The 19,988-nt window shown below is 35.3% G+C and overlaps 1 protein-coding gene across 1 annotated transcript in view; it reads left to right on the top strand.

The window, feature by feature from the left end:
• Positions 1–19,988, top strand: part of CLVS2 (clavesin 2) — a gene marked incomplete at its 3' end in the record, with an annotated part of 64,419 nt that overhangs the window by 10,772 nt on the left and 33,659 nt on the right. Inside the window, exon 3 of the mRNA XM_084256119.1 lies at positions 2,161–2,335. Coding sequence (XP_084112245.1) covers positions 2,161–2,335 — 175 coding nt within the window. The remainder of the gene's footprint in view (positions 1–2,160; positions 2,336–19,988) is intronic.

Raw genomic sequence — 19,988 nt, 5'->3', positions numbered from 1 at the left:
CATAAGAAAGATCATAGTGAGGGAAATTTGATGTTGGACTTTTAAAATTTTCTTTACCATAATATTATGAATTTTGAAATCAAAAAGTATTTTTATGAAGGGGATCCAGGTTTTATCCAGAAACCTAGCCTTTCTGATCCAGCTTTCCATTCTGTAGGTTTATAGGTTTTGGTCATAACACTGTTAAGTCATTATATTTAAAAAGACATAGTCCAGTCACATAATGACAGATAAAGAAAGATATTCAGCCATACAAATCTCATAGTTTTAAAAACAAATAATAGAGCTCTATAAAAAGTTTTAATATCTGTATATTCAGGAGGTATTATAGGTCTAGATCTATAAAATAACCTTTGTACAAAAGTTTGAAAATAATGTCTTCATCCTTGTCTTTTACAATAAGTGATAGGCTGTCCTTCATGTCATCATTGACATTTTAAGTAAAGTGTACAATTATTCTTTGGTTTTGATCATGCCCTGCTAGTGTGCTGGCTATGGTTGCTATTAAAATAAAGTATACTGTGTCTTTCCTAAGCAACATAAACTAGAGACCTGCTGTATACCTGCCATTGTGCAGATACTTTCTCTTTAAATTGTGTCTTGACTTCCTTCCCTGCCTTCCCCCTCCCCCACCTGCCTTGCCATTGCAGAGAGATGGGATGTGATATTCATAGGTCCTTTTTTATTCATCTATGAGTACTTGACCTCAGAATCATAAACCAATGATATATCCAGGCCACACAGCTAATGAGGGGTAGGGAAGTGATTCCACCTTGAGATTTTCTGACAACATGCCCTCTGCTTGGTTAATGCTGGGATCCTGAAGAGATTCTATTTCATACTACTGATTTTACAGATGAAGAAAAGGGGCCCGGAGAAAGTGAAAAATCACCCTGTTTCACTATTAATTGTTCCTTTCTTTCTGAACTACTACACTTAATCTAGTTATCTCCAAATATTTTTATATATGAAAGTAAAACTCTCCTTTACATGTTCTCACCATCTCACCTGTTTTCCTGGTGAGTCCATCACGTCCATTAAATGCTGAAGATTTCTACTCCTAACCCACCACCCTCCACATCCCTCCTTTTCCCTAAAGTTGATTTTTTTTCCTAGCTTTTCCTGAAAGTCTCCACCTGAATATCTGAGAATAAAACGTGAAATTCAGGCTACTCAGAAATTAATATCGTTGAAACATTTCATAACTTTGCTAATTCCTCTTAAATATTCCAAACTCTACATTACAGCCATCCCTACAGTATCCTCTTTTTGCATTACTGACTTTAATTAAAGATTTTATCATTTACTCAGGCTCTGAAACTAGAAACTGTCATCTTTTACTCTTCCTTCAGTTTTAGTCTCCATATCTAATTATCACATTTTAACACTTCTACCTCTGAAATAATTCTCAAATTTCTCTTCTTTGTTCTAACTTCCATGGCCTTTGTCAAGGCAGTGTCTTTTTCTACAATCCATGTTTATGTATCCTAGTCTAGTTCCATATTATAGGACCCTAAAGAGCATGTATAGGTTTCTGTAGTGTGTCAGGCACTGTGCTAAGCTGCAAGGCAGAAAAGGAAATTTGGATAAACTGCATTTGAATAAGCAGGTAGGTTTTCCCTTTCATTTCCATTGCCTTCCTTTTCTTCTGTCTGTTGTACCTTTCCTTTTCTCTTTTATCTTTATGATACAAACTCAATACAAGTCATTAAAATCTATTGACACTGTAACCACCACTGTTTACATACAATGGTTTTGTTTATTCATGAGACAACATTAAATTTCAGTTTTGAACTATGAAGAAAGGAAATTCAGTATTATTGAGAACATTCATCAGCTATTTGAAAGTCCTATGTCTAGTTTTTAGAATAGATGAAATGAAATTTTAGAAAATCATTGGTTTAGAGGTAAAGGAAATGTTTGTAAAATATGAAACAAACTGTACCTACATGAACATTGTGGTTAAATTCTGTTGTTTCCTTAGAGTGCATGTAAGTATACCTCTGCTGTGCATACCTCCTCTCCATAGGTATTTTGATAAAATCATCTCAATATACTGGAGGTATTTCAAAGGGAATTCTTAGTGTGCTAAAAACTTGCTATAGTTTTTTTGCAAATGTGGTTGTCAGATTTAATGCAATACTTTCCTGTTGCTGATAGGTACACACTGGTGGATATTTTGCGTGCCATCTTACTTTCTTTAGAAGCCATGATTGAAGATCCTGAGCTTCAAGTGAATGGATTTGTTTTGATCATAGACTGGAGTAACTTCACCTTCAAACAAGCCTCTAAACTTACACCAAGCATGCTTCGATTGGCTATCGAAGGCCTTCAGGTAACGATTTTTAAGTTTCCAATTCCTTGGCCTCCCTTGTTTATGTCTCCTATCTAATGTGTTCCAAAACAAAATGTCTTACTTAAAGAATAAAAATGAAATTATTTTGATAGTTTGATGCAAGAAACAAACCACTAACTGATCAAAGGATTATACAGAAAAGCTGAAGGAGACAGACCTTTTCAAACTCCCACCTATTAAAAGGTCTATCTCCTTAAGCTTTAGATAGATAGATAGATAGATAGATAGATAGATAGATAGATAGATATAGATATAGATATAGATATAGATATAGATATATGTGAGTCCTTGAGATTTTTGTTACAGTTTTTATTTATTTATGCATACAAAAACTGAGGTACAGGCCAGAGGTGTTGGGGGGGGAGAGGATTCACCAGAGACAGTGGGGAGCAGAACAGGCAGATCTACTGAAATACACTGCTGAGGGGAGCAGCAGGTGAGAAAGGAGAGGTCTGCTGCTCCATGTGGGTAGCTCCCTGCCTGGGTGGGGATTGAACTCATGGTGCAGAGGCTGCTGATTGCTTTACAGTGCTGTGTTCAATCCCTTGTGCCACCAGGGAGGCCCAATTACTTGAGATTTTTATCTGGATAATAAGGCCTTTTGGATTTTTATTATTAGTTATTTAGGCACTTTTTGGTTTGTTTTCCCTTCCTGTGTATTTTGTTTAATTACCTAAATACTTTCTTTATTATTCCATTTAACTTGGTGAATTTGGAATCTGATCAGCAATTTCTTCATGTTCTCTAAAAAACTGGTGGGAAGTCAATCAATCATTAGTTTTTTTTTGGTCTCTAAAATATGGAATCACTCCAAATTAAAGTGTGTGTGTGTGTGTGTGTGTGTGTAAAATAGCAGTCATGTGGAATTTTTATGGGAATTCTACATCTTTTGGTGAATGACATTTAACTGGTTGGAATTTATATAATGAAAAATCAGTTATCATTTAGTGACATGTCATAAAAATACTACTTCCTTAACTTTTAGAATGTCCTACTGCTTTCTTTCTTTGCTTAGTGCTACTTTGCATATAATAATTATGGAATAAATCTTAAGTTTTTAAAATATTTGCAAGTTAAGACTTGAGTGATATCAGTTAGCATTTATTCTCATATATTTTAAAAGTTTTCAAGTCAATAGTTAATTCATGTAACTTTTTATCACTGAAAATATCACTTGTTTTAAAATTGCTAATTATATCTTCGTCATTCATTTGGCCAGGTATTAAACTTTTTTTAAGTTGAATAGTTCATGTTATCTAGATCTGTGCATCATAGTGATTTCTGACTGTATCTAGAGGTACCTAAATTGATGGTGGCTAGCCACCTGAAAATTGGTCACTTTCCAAACAGTAAAGCATTTAACCAAATTGATGTCATAGTTTGAATTTTGCCTTTGGAGTGATAAAACACTATGATCCCTTTTCTCTCTCAGCCTCTCCCATCACAGGTTTTCTGCTCTTGGTGAGTCAGCCTTGTCCTTGTTTTATCTTGAACAACGCCATTTTTTTTTTAACTCCACAGAGACAGTTACTAAGGGTTAGGAGAGGGCATTGGATGACACATTTAGAAATGTGTGTATCAGATACAACCAGTTCCAATTCTGCCCCATTGCCAGCAGTGTATAAAGGGTTCTGCACTTAGTAAATAAAATTTGTTACCGCCAATCATGTTACTTAACACACAATGGTAACCTGGCCTTTTAGAATTGTTGTCCCTGTTTAACCTTCATCTTTCTCTTTGCTCTAGGCATAGGTTAAGCTTTCAGTGGCATGCAGGACTGGAGAATGCACTTTATTCCTTTTTTTAAAAAAAAAGATTTGTTTATTTATGCACACAAGAACTGGGTAACAGGCCAGAGATGTGGTGTAGGGGGTGTGGGGAGGGGGGAGATGAGAGGATTCACCAGAGACAAAGTGGGGAGCAGAACAGGCAGACTGACTGAAATATATTGCTGAAGGGAGAAGCGGGCGAGACAGGAGAGGTCTGCTGCACCATGTGGGTTGCTCCCTCGCTGGCCTGGGATCGAACTCATGCTGCAGAGGCTCTGGACAGTTTCACAGTGCTATGCTTAACCCCCTGCACCACTAGGGAAGCCCTGTACTTTATTCCTAAGAAATTTAAACACCACCTCAAGGATAGACTCTGTGTTTTGTCATTTGCCAGCTCATACACACTATGAAAACTTCTGGCAGTAATGTGAAAAGTCACTGCAGGAGAAAAAATGGACAACTCAGACATTTACCAAGGCAAATATCAGAAGTTCTTAAGTACTAAATGCCAGCACAACAAACACTAGTTAGATTATACCTCTGTGCTTGTGTCCAGAGTGGGAGATGACTTTAGCTGGAACCTGTGCTGACTTCACACAGAGCTGCCTTGTCTTTATGCCCCACATATGTCTCAGTCCCCTCCCTTTCTCCCAGGATCCACATTGAGTAAACGGGCTAATTCCTTTTGGTTGCCAACTGGGAAGCCACTTAAAAGAATGAAACTTTTCTTGGTTATTAGTTAATAAATTTGACGTTACTTACTTTTGAAATCACATTTTTTTCCAGCTCATGATGACATTTTAAATGCTTTAGATCTATGTTTATATCTGTATCTCTGTGTGTCTACATCTGTACATAAAACCAATGACAATTGCGAATATTTAAGAGGTGCTAGAATGTTCCGTTATGACATGCTTGGTTTCATACTTAGTCTTACATGGAACTAACATTTTCTGACTTTTCTAGTCAAGTCTATGTTGTGCTTTGCCTTTACTATGTGAGAAATATTTCTGTTTCATTCACAGCATGAATAAACATTTTTTGAGGTGAACATAAAACTATAAAATGTGTGAAGTAAAGATATATGCATAATTTTAAGTGCTAAAAACACCTCCATCCATTACCACGCCACCACTACTACCACAGTAATAAGCCCCTTTTAGTGAGCTCAGTCAGGGAAATTATGAGGGGAGAATATTTTTAATAACACAGATATGAGATAATTTTATGTAATGCCACAATTCTGTTAAAATGCGTTGCTTTTATTTAGGTAAACAGAAATATTCTAGGAAGTGGAATCAAAAATAAAAATGGCTATGAGTAGGTCTGTTTTAGAGAGAAAACCTTCTTTAATGATTTGTATAATTATTGAGATATAATTATGTAGTGAAGAGGTCCCATTTATCTTCCTCCTGAGGTGACATATTTTTATCCATGCACTCACATCTACTCCCTTTTTCCTCAAGCAAAGAAGTGTTTGAGTGACATGGCTAAAGAGAGCACCTGCTACCTTGGATAAAAGCACATAGAACATTACTACAAGATCCCATGACTTTATTATGGGATAAAGTCAATAGAGACACAATGTGGAAGGGTTGAAATACAACCTCCAGACAGACAGACATGGGTTTGGATGGCAACCCTGCTTCATTTCAAATACTTGACCAAATCACTTGAATTGTTTGAAACTCACTGTATTCCTTTATATCAAATTTAAAGTATTATTTTAGAAATGATGCATCTTGCACTTACCTGGTGATGTGAATGATTAAAGTAATTGACATGGACATGCCCTTGACTTCTCTGGGCTCTTCAGACATAGGAAATTTGGGGCAGGAAAATGATGGAGTGCTCCTCTGCTTTGGGAATATCTCTCAGGTAGAAGAATGAACTTGGATGGATGGAGGGAGGGGTTAGATCTAGAAAAGCCCCAAATTGTCATACAGGCAAGTATATAGATCCCATTTGCTTGGGCAGGAAATGGAACGTCAGGGAGTTTCAGACATTTCCTCAAATTTTTCTTGACATCAAAGCTTGAGTCAAGGTGGTCTGTATCCAAGGATCAATGTCTTGCCTGAGTCCTGTTCCTAAGCTTCGAGGGCTGTGACTAAGAAAAAGTGGGTAGACACAGCTTAGATGTAATTCCCTCCCTCATGCTGAAATTCTCACAATTTTTATAGAGGAGAAATTTGTTTATTGGGATAGCATAATTCTAGCCAAAGGAGTCAAGAACATTGGGGCTGTGATATTGCACTTTTTTTGAAACCAAGTGGCAGAATGATTTTCTCAGTGAGTGACCTCTTTGAGTGACTGACAACTTTCCAGTAGCCTGGATGGAGGCCAAAGAGAATTTTTATCAACACAATCACAGATTGATGAACGATTATGATATTGGTCCAAAGCAATTCTGTATGTTTTCTCTGTGAAGAATCTTCAAATGTTTCTTAAAAAATGAAATGCATTAGGTATCTCTCCCAACATAATGCAGTTCCATAATGGATAAGAGGCAGCACCATATATTTTTGTAAAAATAAAGTTTTCACACTTTAGCAGGAAAAAGAGAAAGATAAAATTGTCTTGCTGCTTACAAGAAGTTAATTGATTAGGGTCGTCATAGTAATGGGAAACATGTTAGACAATCAATACAAGATTAAGAGGATGTGACTTGCAGACTCTAAGATACCTGCCTGGGAAGCCAATTAAAACATGAAATCTTTGCAAATACATGGAACAGCCTAGATTGTTTGAATTTACAGTGAAATATCCCTTTGAATATTTTCTGATCATTGTTGCTGTATTTTGTAAATACTTAGAAAATATTGCCATTCTTAAAACTTAGTATTAATGAAAAAACTCAAACTTATAAAAATCCAGACTCCCTTATTTATGAATTAAAAAAATATATATCCTAAACATACCTCTGTTGTTTGCTGCCCTTTGGATATTTGTTATCTGTTATCTCTGTGCTGCTATGTCTTTGTGCTTTGCTTTTATGGTTTCACAGGAATCTCAAAACTACAGCTGCTAAACAGTACATAATGTAGTCAAGACATGGCTTGTTGGCAAAGGGGTTCACTGTAACAAGGAACTGAATAGCCCTTTGAATTGCTACGTAAGACTCAGATGTAGGACCCTCACAAAATGCCTACATCAGTGCCAGAGAGTGTTAGAGCCCTTAATAAATAGGGCTTGTGTAAGAATAAATAATATGTAATCAATTCAAAGTACTTAATGCTGCCCTTTCTTTTGACTCAAGTGTCCAGTGTTACCAGCAGTCACCAATCTGCTAGCTCTGAGAAGGCTGGTCATTCATGTGGAAGACAGAAAGTGCTGCTGCCTCAAATTCTGGCACTGATTCTTTGGAAGCACAGTCCTACCGAGGGGATCTTGCCAAAAACATGCTAATGACTTTGAACATCTCTGTCCAAAGCTAGTGGGTAAGGAGCTCCATGAACTCCAGAGTAGCAATAATTTATTCAAGCCTCCAAATCCTACCTGCAATTTCTGCCATCTTTGAAATTTTGTGTGTGTGTGTGTGTGTGTGTGTGTGTGTGTAGGATGGTTAAGGCAGTATTAAAAAGGGACTCAGTGAGAAACTGAGTAAATTAGGGGTTCATAATTAAACAAAGTCTGTTCTTTGCAACAGTGTTCTTTACAATGGTTGTTCATCTGTCAATAGTTTTCAGGTGTATAATGCTTTGGATTATAGCAGAAACATCTTGCATACAAGCTACCTTGTAAACTTAACACAGCATTTTGGTACATTGATGGGAGGAGGTTAAAACAATGCCATCTTCTAAAAAAATGAACATAAGCTCATGAACTGTATTCATTCAGACAGTCTGAAGGTGGAAGCTTTTACTTCCACATTTTGTATGCACAGGCAGAACCATATTGAGAAACAGTGACAAGGCCAGTATGTAAAAAAAGTGACATTTTATTCATCACATGCAAAGCTGTCTGAGCTAAGTGTGCTTCCGTTCAGTTGTTACTTAACCTAAAACCAAATGAGTAAAAACTCTAAACTTGCTTTTAATTCATGTGAGAGTGTGGTGGTTTGGCTGAGAGGTTTAGTCCCCAGAAGGAATCTTTTAGTCCCCAGGTTGGGAATCTATTTAAAAGCTAACAATAGGCATGTAAAAGCTATATATAATATTCAGTTCAGCAAGGAGACTAAAAATTATATAATCTTTGATAATGGGCTAGATTAATTCTGTACCTATATATACATATATGTATGTATATGTATATATCAGTGTATATATATCACTATATTTATTATATTAAAATTGCTATTTACATCCTTTAATTGGCAGCTAAATATTGAAAATGTCCAGTTGTAAAAAGTGGGTGTAGGGCCTCCCCTGGTGGCGCAGGGGTTGAGCGCTGGGTTGCCAAGCTGCCTGCAGCCTCTGCAGCACCAGTTCGATCCCCAGCGGCTGGAGAGGGTCCCACATAATGCACAGCATTCTCCTGCCATGTCCGCTGCTCCCCTCAGCAGTATATTTCGTCAGTCTATCTGTTCTGTTCCCCACTCTGGCTCTGGTGAATTCTCTCACTCTCCTGCACTTCTGACTGTACCCAGTGCTTGTATAAATAAATAAATAAATCTTTAAAAAAAAAAAAAGTGGGTGTAAACCATGACAAAAAATGAAGACATGAGTACTGCAGATTTACCTGCATACTTATTGAATTAGAGATCATCAATAATTATCAATAAAATTTAATACTTCTACATTTTCAACCACTGGAAAATAGAGTAGTTATCATACTGTCTCAATAAACTAAAGCAACAAAAAGGAAAGGAGCAAATAACAGTCTTTTGATTTGAGTCTTTGAGAATGATAAATGAGTAGAAAAAGTATTTACCTATAATGAGAAACTGAACAAACCTTTTGAGCTGTTCTGCTGGCTGTATTTAGACATGTCCTTAAGTAGAGAACAGAAAGATAAGTCACTGCAAGTTCTCTTATTCTTTTTTAGTAGCAATGTAAGTGCATCTTGATATATCCTTTTCTCCCAGTGGAAATTCATTTTCTTTCACTCTTCATACCGAAACTGCACAATGTGAACATCCATTTAAACATTTGAACATCCATTTTTAAACATTAATTTAAATGCAGTGGAATATTTAAGAAAACTTTTAAAAACCTTGGAAAAAAACCAAGGATTTTCTGCCATTTGTGACTATATGGATGAATTTGGGAGACATGTTTTCTTCCTAATTGCTACTGGTAAGTTAAATAAGCCAGGCACAGAAAGACTAATACTGCATGATCTTACATGTGGAATCTGAAGAAGTCACGTTTATAGTAATAGGAAGTATATATAATAGTGGTTCTCAGGGACTGAGATGTGGGGGAAAGGCAAAGAGGCTATTTAAAGATAGAAACCTTTACTTATTATATCAATAAGTTTCAGAGAACCAAATATACAGAGTACTTTTGATTAGTGGATCATGCCTCTCTTTAGTGAGTCAGTGAGTTAATTTCTTTTACTTCGTTGCCATGGCATTTTATTCACATGACTTTAAATTTTATACATGTGACTTCCAAGGTCACTTTGCTCAGTTGCAGTCCATTTCGTCCATGAAGTGCGAAAGTATATAAGAATCACGTATGATATATAGTTTCTTATGTACAAAATCCAAATGGAATGTACTTTGTTTCCTTTGACATTCCTTTGGCAAGAACTCAGTCAAATGGGCTTTCATGAGTACAAAGGAGTAGAAGGGATGTAGTGTAAATGTGATTCTAGGAAGAAGAGAAATGGTGGTGATCTTACACTCACATTCACAGTGCTGAGTCCTTAAAATAAATGTGATGACTCTTCAGTCAGCTCTTTATAGCATGTTTTGCTTATGTTCTCTGAAAGGAAGAGGTGATAATTAGATAGTGTTTAAGGAAGTTTAATTCCTACATTCAAATACAATGGAATAAATACATCTTTACTACAATGGATACTGTGTATGGACTACAATCTCCATACCTGATTAGTTTTGCCTAGAAACGGGGCTAGGCAATTTCTGTTGCTGGGTCATTGTAACTATATCCCTATAACAAATATAACACAGTTGTGATCCAGTCAGTTCAACTCTCATGAATTGTTCTGATTCTCCCAAGAAGATAAAATTTCCCAATGTCTTCAATTTAAAAAGAGAAATGGGTCAACTGTTCCTCTGCAGTTTTATTATTATTTTTATTTTTCTCTGTAGTTTTTACTGTATTCAAGACAACTTTAGTAATGTTGCTGCTTGACCTTTAAGTTAGAAATTCTTTGAATTGGGGATTTAAATTTCACAAAATAAGAATACAACTATTCCTTTTTCTTTTGGCAAGGCATGACCTAACTTAAGAAACTTCCAGAAAATAATATTAGTTGCTAAAAAAAAACACAAAAAAACAAAAGAACTTCACTATGATGTTTTATTGCATGACTATGGAAAATAGAGTTACTGTCATATGTTGGGGTGTGGAATCCATAAGTACTCACCATATTAAACAAGGGCTTTAAAAACCTTTTGAAGTTTTACCTATTGTTTAGTCATATGGTGGAGAAAACTGCTAAGGTCAACTTAATTTTAGTCAGTACAGAAATACATTAATAAAAGTAAAAGTTATATTATAGCATCTACTTTTAAAATCATATTGTTTACTGTGCAGAATCCACATCATTCTTGAAGCTATTCCAGAAGCTCTTTTCTTCATATTGTGTTATTTTCTTCTGTCTATAATAGAACTGTTAATCTACAAATTTAATTTTTTTCACTCATGTTATGTTAGCTGTGTCTTGGATTTTTTTTAAGTCTTTGAATTCTTTTTTTTGTTTACTCCTTTTTTCTTTATTAGACTCAATCTAATTTTGTAACTTGAATAGTAATGGGAAGGTAAAATTGTAGAATATATTCTCTAAAATGTGTTTCTTCTGTTGTCACATTGGTTGATAATTTTGATGGATATAGAAATATAAATTCAAAATAATTTTTGTTAGGTATCCACTATTTTTGATTAAAAAAACTGGCTTCAAATGAATATTTCTTACTTTGTAGGTACATGTACATTGTCTATAAAATAATTTAGAATCTTTTTTGTTAGCTGAGTAATATCCCATTGTGTATATATACCACATCTTTTTGATCCAATCAAAAAGGCATTTAGGTTGTTTCCATATCTTGGTTATTGTTTATTGCAATAAATATAGGAGTGCAGGTTTCCTTTAGAATTAGTGTTTTTGTATTTTTTAAAAAGATTTATTTATTTATACAAGAACTGGGGTACAGGCCAGATGTGCGGGAGGGTGAGAGGATTCGTCTGAGACAGAGTGGGGAACAGAACAGGCAAATTGACCAAAATACACTGCTGAGGGGAGCAGTGGGTGAGACGGGGGAGGTCTGCCATGCCATGTGGGTTGCTCCATGGTCAGCAGGGATCGAACCAGCACTGCAGAGGCTGCGGACAGCTTCACAACGCTGTGCTCAACCACCTGCACCATCAAGGAGGCCCTGTTTTTGTATTCTTTGGGTAGTTCCTAGGAGTAGAATAGTTGGGTCATATGGTAGATCTATTTTTAGTGTTCTGAGGAACCTCCACACAGCTTTGCATAGTGGCTGGACCAGTTCACATTTCCACCAGCAGTGTTAGAGGCTTCTTTTTTCCTTAGCATACTGTGATATAAATCAACATTACCTCAATAAATATAACTTAAGAAAGTATTTTAGAATCTGTCTTTATCTTATGCATTTACAGACATGTGTCTGGGAGCAAATATTTTTATGTGTTCACCGGACTAGCTAACATTTAATAAGAAAGTAAAATTATTGTTTTCTTTCCAAAAGGAATTTTTGTCTTCAATTAAATTAATTATTAATGCTTTATTTCACCTTCAGGTAGACAAAATGTGTCTCATCCCTCAAAAAGACTAATTCACAAAAGGACTATTTTAGTGTACAAAAATCTGTATTATGTCTTTCTCAAAAGATGTACCTAAATATTTCAGGGGATAATAGTAGTTCCTGGGAGATCAGTATAAATAGATCTGAGCTTAGACTCTGAAGTTTAATAAGCCAGGCTTATTTGCAATTGGGTAGTGATTCAGGCAGATATGTGACTTTATCACCTGGTTTCAAAGATGCACAGCAATACCTTCAGTCATCCCATTATCTATCTAAAATTGCTAAGAGAAGCACATTTTACCCAAATACAACAATTATGGTTTGCTGCAGGGTTGGTAAATAAACTACTTTCAGTAGTTTCTGAGGTGTCCTTTCTCTACATGGGGTAGATGATCACCATCATAATGGTTTACTACTATATACTAAACTTAGAGAGGTAATATAGTTAGTGAAAAAAAAAAGGTAAAATCACTCTGTTGTAAATTATAAGGCTGTTTTCTGGTTTCATAAATATTTAAATCTGAAAAGGGCCTCAACTCAAAGAACTTTAGTGCTATGTAGAAATCATCCAAATAGATTGAGTAAATTCGGCAGTACCACGGAGAGCTCCTAGAAAGTCCATCCCTGTGATTTGTCTTTGCTTTGAAATTTTCCGTTTTTCTCTATTCATTAAGGTTACTGAGGTGAACCCCTCTCTACTCCCAATCTCCTAGAATAGGGGCATTCCCCACAGAAATAGAGATTCCCTCCATTACCCTTCGGTCTCATAGTGTATGTGTTTGAGTCAAGGTATAATTTCCTGTGGCTCAAGATTCTCCTTTTAAGAACTTTTCTTTCACTAGCTTCTGCTTTTGGAATTGTTTACTGGAAGTTCATGTGTCAGCATTAGTATTAGAATTATCATATCCCTTTCCTTTGTCTTGCAGTCCTCTCGTAATGCTATTTATAACCTAGTTTTACAAGCTCAAGAATTCTTAAGCTGGACAGACAGTGAAAGAAGTAACATTGATTTTTATTTCATCATGAAGTCATGTAAGGGTAGAAAGAGATTGTCTGTTTTAATCCAAGTGAGCTTCTAGGAAATCATGTTTTTGTTATCTGTGTTCTTCATAAAGAATTGTTTGGAGAATAATTATAAAGAATTCAGTCTCCTCCTGACAATTGCTAGAGTAGATCAAAATTTAGAATCAAACATTCCTGGGCTTAAATCTTGCCTCTGTCACATCCAGATTTCAATTTTAGATAGATTATATAACTGTCCTTAGTCTTTGTTATCACTTCTAAAAAAACGGGATTAATACTTTTCACCTTGTATTATTTTGAGGATTAAACAAGATGACACATCTAAAAGAGATTGTATGATATCTAGTCAGTGAAAGCACTTGGTTAATATCATCCTTGCTTATGCACTTCTTTCTTGTTCTATGCACAAGAGAATATAAGTAAACTTATGTAATAAGATTACTTCTCTATAAAAAATGCAATTGTTATATAATTCCTCAGTCTAACTTGGCACATCATACCAAACTTATCAACTGAAGTTTTGTGTTATGTGTGTAGAAAGTCACTCCTCCCCATTATCTGCAAACGATGCACCTTTTTAAAACTCTAGGCAATTTTCTCTTAGAAGTTTATAAACTTCCATTTGTTCTTCCAGATAGTAAGATATTGGTCAACTATGATTCTAATAAATATTGGTGCTTGATAACACATGGCATTCACTGATTTATTCCCAGGATACATAACTCTCTGGATTTTCACTCTTGGGCATGTCACAAATATTTTCTGTTAAAACCAAGTGAAGATATAGTCATGGTTAATATACATACTTTTATAATCATGGCTACTATATATACCTCTCCTTAATGTTCTGAATAAGATGGTGAACTCCTCAAAGGCAAACCAGCACTCAATACCGCTAAATAACTCACCAGGTGTCTGGTAAGAGGATCATGCCAGGTTCTAAGTGGACTAAAAACATATTGTAAAATTTCAACTTCTAAATCTTTCACTTGTAAAATAGGATAAGATGCTATTGGTATAGCATATACAAAAGAGGGTGCAGTATCTCAGTTATTTGAGAAATTCAGAGGACTATGGGAAAAGAAGCTAATGTAACAGGAAAAGTCAATGAACAGAGTTACTGAGCAATGAAGATGATAAGATTCAGAAATAGTATTTGCCAAATAGTGGCATTTAAACAACAAATGTTAGTTGGGTGCTATTATTTTGAAAGGCAGAGTTGGAGTGGCAGTCATAAGGACCTGTAAGCTGTGGATGTGGTTTTTATTTCATCATGAAGTCATGATTTATTCATCATGAAGTCATGAAATTGTGTTCTTATGAGAAGCATAAATGAGAAGGCAATAAGTATTGCTTAATGTATTCAAACCAAAGAAATCAAAATGAATGAGCACAGCAATCCCAGTATGAAGTTAGAATGCCATGCCTTATTTCTCGATTGAGTCAGTTCTAAGACTCAGAATCCACATACTAAAGGAACATATAATTCCCATGAAGAAGGACCCTACAGCACTGAATTGCTTGTCTGACAGATTATATTTCAATGATGAGGAGTAATGTTTGCAAAGTGTGTATAGTAATATGGGCAATAGTTATATAGAAAGTTAAATGACATTTGTGGTATAAACTGATTTACAATTTGATCATATGTATTTTAATAATATATTTTTTAAAAGGAGAATAAAATACATCAGGAAGTAAGCAATGATTATCCGAGAGTTGTAAGACTATGATGAAATTTTCTTTTTTTCCACTTCTGTATTTTACACATTTTATCATTGGGAACATAGTATAATTTTATCAAAGAAAATTTTATTCAAAAACCTATATATACAGTAAGAAATAAAGCAAATTATTTAACTGGTAAATGTACCATGTGCCATGTCAAAAAGGTAAGCTTCTATTTTAAAATAATATTGTAGTTTTATGAGTAATTTAACAGATTCAGCCATCTGCAGCTGTTCATCTTAAAAATATCTATAGCTGTGATGGATTAGTTTTGGGGAGCTCATGGAAATTTATTGCAAGATCCAGGATAGCAGGGTCAGTGGAAATATAAATATGCTTTGTAGTAAGAGATCAGACATGCTTTAAAAAGCATGTTTTATGAGGACACTAGGCTGAATATGATTCATAATGTTATGCTGATATACCCAGCATATAGTTACCAATTTTTGGTAGACAGGAAAAAAGGAAATTAAATTCAAACAGCTATCAATAATCTTATTTTTAAATAGTTTGATGCAAATCCTAATAAGATTACAGATAAATTAAGAGACAAAAAGTGGATAAAATTGCACTTTACAAAGAAAAGTGTGCTTTTGAAAATACATGTTATTTCTATCCATCATTTATATAGCTTATATTGCTAAACATTCGGTAAATGAAAAAAATTATAGATAAAAATTGTTTGATAATTCAAAGTAGGGAGTTATGGTACACAGACTAAAATGCTAGAAAGGTTTATGAAACAGTTGAAAATTGAGCTAAATCTTCAAGAATGACATTATTTGGGTATGCATTGAGATGTAGTAGGGAGGGAAACAGCAGAGCTGAGATGTATAGAGGTGAAAATTCATATATTTACATTTTGGATATATAATGAGTCTAGGCAGTCTGATATGAAGGGTTGATATATGGTAGGCAAGAAAGATGAACTGAAGAGATGTGATAGGCTACAATCAAAATGGAATGGACTTTGCAGCTAATTTTTTAGTGAAAAATGGAGAATCAGTGAGTACCTTGGGTGGAAGAACAAATCATATACATGGTCAATAGAAAAATGAATGCGATATTTATCTGTTCATATTTCCTCCTCCATGTATTGAATAGAGTAATTTTATTTTTTTTAAAGATTTATTTATTTATTTATACAAGCACTGGGTATAGTCAGAAGCGCAGGAGGGTGAGAGAATTTGCCAGAGCCAGAGAGGGGAACAGAACAGGCAGACTGACGAAATACACTGCTGAGGGGAGCAGCGGGCACAGCAAGAGAGGTCTGTCACGCCATGTGGGACCCTTGCCTGTGGCCGGGGATCAAACCAGCTTCGCAGCCCATTGTTCAACCACTGTGCCACCAGGGGAGGCCATGAATAGGGTAATTTTAAATAAAGTTGGAAAAATGGAAATTTAGGAGAGTTTTATATAGCAGTCCAAGCTAGAGATGCTGAAAGTACAGACAGATAAGTGAAGTAATGAATGAGGGGGTAATTTTTGTCTGTTACCTTTCCATTTACATTTTATTCTGTCCTCATTTAAATCTTTGTTACTGCATAACTTGGTCTTCTCAAAGAAAAAATCAGTGGTCCTGCCTCCAGTCTGACCCTGTCTAACCCTGAGCAACTTGTAGATGAGTTGTTTTTCTAAAATATGATCTTACCACCAAACATTCTCCCCCACCACATGTCTTTGCTCATATAGTTCCCTTTTATAGGGCTATGATTGCCATGTATGCCTGGTGCTCATCAGGCTTATCTAAAATGAAACAAGTCAGGGGTTTTGGTGAGGCAACATCTTGAGACCTAAATTATAATGCTTTTAAAAGATATTCTTGAGAGGGCCTCCCTGGTGGCACAAGGGGTTAAGATGTAACCTATGCTAACCTATGCTAAGCTATCCGCAGCCTCTGCAGCATGAGTTCAATCCCTGGCCAGGGAGCTACCCACATGACACAGCAGATCACTCCTGATTCACCCGCTGCTCCCCTTAGCAGTGTATTTCAGTGGATCTGCCTGTTCTGTTCTCCACTCAGTCTCTGGTGAATCCTCTCATCCCCCCACTCCTCTAGTCTGTACTACAGTTCTTGTATGCATAAATAAATATTTTAAAAAATACATTTAAAGATATTCTTGAGAAAAAAAATCGAATAATTTGTTATTTGTGGTAAAATATTTTAGGAAAATAGTTTTTGAAAGTTTATATTTACATTTATTCAAGATCTAATGATATATTGCATTTAATACTATTATTGTAGCATGCATTTATGGAGAAGTATATTATTTCATGACTTCTTAATAAAATTAATTTTTATAAAATTTGATTTAATGTTGGTAAATTATAAATATTTCACACTTAAATTTTTAAGGGGTACAGATTCACAATTGAATACTTCATTATTTTATAGACTTTATAGACTAATAATTATGCATAAGTGAAAAGTGATTATTAAAGTATCAAAGAACATCTTAGTGTAATCTTTCTCATTTAATAGGAATGTTATTTCTTTGCATTTTATGTGATACTTCATTGGGCTTTTTTTCATTCTATACACATATAATTTGGTTTTAACAGGTACACAACACAGGAGCACATGTTATGTTAGATGCTTTACTTAAAAGCTTAGCATAGGCAGGTCTAGAGTTTTAGGATCTTGGTACTTGAAAGAAACTTAGAAATCACACAGGTCATTTTACATAAACATTACTTCTGTGGTAGTCCTAAGAGGCAATTATGCAATTTCTACTTAAACATGGTCAGTGCATTTCCTTACAAATACCCCAAAGCTCTTATTAAATTCAGCTAAAATCTGACCCTGAACCTTGAACTCATTGATACTTATGAAAACTTTTGAATACAGGATTGTTGACACTCTATGTAATACACTGTCTTGTACATAACAATATCAGGAAAACATAGATTGTGCCTTTAAATATTTGAGGCTATCTGATATTTTTCATTTTCTAATGTTTTTCTCCAAATACATATGGCCTGTTCCTTCATCCCTTTCTCTCATGACTTAGTTTCTCAATAGTGTATCAGTATGTTTGCCTTCTTTTAAATTAAAAAAAAAATTGTCAGTTTATCCCTAAGTAGAAAAATAATTACTCCACATGTGTTTTGATCAGTATGATAAGTATTCCCCACTATTAGAAAAGTTTAATACTTAATAGCTAAAGGTGAAGTTAACCTAAAATCACAAGTGCTGTCTGTAAATGTACAAATAACTTACCAAAGGAAAAGAAAGGAAAGGAAAATTATATCTTACTTAGGGAAAGAATTAAGAAAAAAGATATACATTAAAAAGGAAAGGCCTATGAGGATTTTGAAAGAAAAGAAATGAATGGATAAAAGCATTTTAAGCTGAGGACTACTTTAGGGGAAGAAACAGTGAATATATATACATGATACATTTGGATATTAGCAACTGAGTTAATTTATTATATTTTACCATTCATGTAGAAATAAGGTTGCGTAAGTTAGTTGACACCTAATAGCAGAAGGGCATGAACACCACTCTACTGTTTGAATTTTTTCTGTGACCATGTTAAGTTTTTGACTTGACAGAATAAATATATTTTAATAGATAAATCTAGTGGGCTTGTGATAAAGGATGGAAACAGAAGGAAGCATTGTTATCTTACAATGCGCTGTTGGTTCACTTTAAGCTAGTCTACCATGTGTCTAATAAACACTGCCTGATGATGGAATTCATAGATAGCAAGGAACCTGTGCATTAAAACACAGATTGATGAGGCAGTTTTTGTCAAAAGTACAGTGAGAATAGTTGTCATGAATCATCTCATGGAGAATGACTGTTAAGCTTGAAGATGCATCATTCTCTCTTAATAAAATGCTCATAACTTCTGCACACTGGATATTTAGCAAATCATACAAACAGAGCAGAGTTCCAGCTCTGTCAGAGATCTGCAAATGACGGCTGTCAAAACAGGCAGGACATTATAATTTGTCAGCATCACATCATGTTTCTTTGAAATAGACTTTTAAATAGACTGTTAATAAAAGTGTAAATTTAGTTCTTTTCTTCATCAGTTCTGTCTGTGCCTGATCTTTGATCCCATTTCTGGTCCTGTGGAGCTATTATAGAAACATGTAAGAGATTAGATTCTTGAATTCCTTGGGTAATGTTTTATCTTCAATGGAGTCCCAGTTATCCACAAGCTTTATCTTCTATTCTGCTTTAATGTTCTCAGTCTTCTAGCAGTGAGAAGCAGGAATGAGTCATTTTGAAGTCAAGCTTTATGTCACCTAAAGGTATATAAGTTCAGACTCATGACTGAATGCTTGAAGATTTGCTCACTCCCTGCTGACTAAGCATAAAGGTCACCTTATCTTCAGCAACATCTTCCTCTCATCTGCTTACCTTTATCCTTCTCCATAGCTTTAAACTGGACTTTGGCACACAGGTAATATCCGAGTGGAACCAAACTGTGCAGATGCAAATGTCAGCTCATAGTTTCTTCTTTTTGTTAATACCTGAAACTAAAATTAGCTCCACGGAGCTATGTGGAGTAAATATTAGGAACTTAAATATTACTTTATTTGCTATGCATTGGATGGGGCCAAAATAAGAAGAATCTTATTTCTGCCTGAAGTGTTATTCAGTTCATCACAGAGCAGAGGAAGGAAGAATTTCTGTCATGTTTAGGCTCGCTGTTGGGTCATCTCTGTTTTCACAAGCAAATGTCAGTTCTACCTCTAGCTCACATAGCTGCTAAAGAATCTGATGAACTTTTTTTTTTTTAATTTATTTATTTATGCATACAAGAGCTAGGGTACAGGCCAGAGATGGGGGTGTTGAGAGGATTCACCAGAGACACAGTGGGGAACAGAACAGGCAGACTGACTGAAATGCACTGCTGAGGGGAGCAGAGGGCGAGACAGGAGAGATCTGCTTCACCATGTGGTTTCTCCCTGGCCGGCCAGGGATGGAACTCGTGCTGCAGAGGCTCTGGATTGCTTCATAGTGCTGTGGATTGCTTCATAGTGCTCCCTTGTGCCACCAGGGAGGCCTGATGAACTTTTAAATGACATTTTCAAGAAGATTGTCAGAGAGTACCACTCCAAGCTCTGTTGCTAATTTACACTGGATATATATACAGTCTACAAGTAGCACACTTTTTATTGTACTAGCTTCATTACTGGGTCTCTTGATCTTATTCTTCATTCGTTGATACTTGTGTCCTGAAAAAAAATATTATATCAAGTATGA

Source organism: Talpa europaea (assembly GCF_964194135.1).
Source record: "Talpa europaea genome assembly, chromosome: 2".
Lineage (NCBI taxonomy): Eukaryota > Metazoa > Chordata > Mammalia > Eulipotyphla > Talpidae > Talpa > Talpa europaea.
The sequence above is the reverse complement of the archived record's forward strand: the minus strand, read 5'-3'. Positions and strand labels throughout refer to the sequence as shown.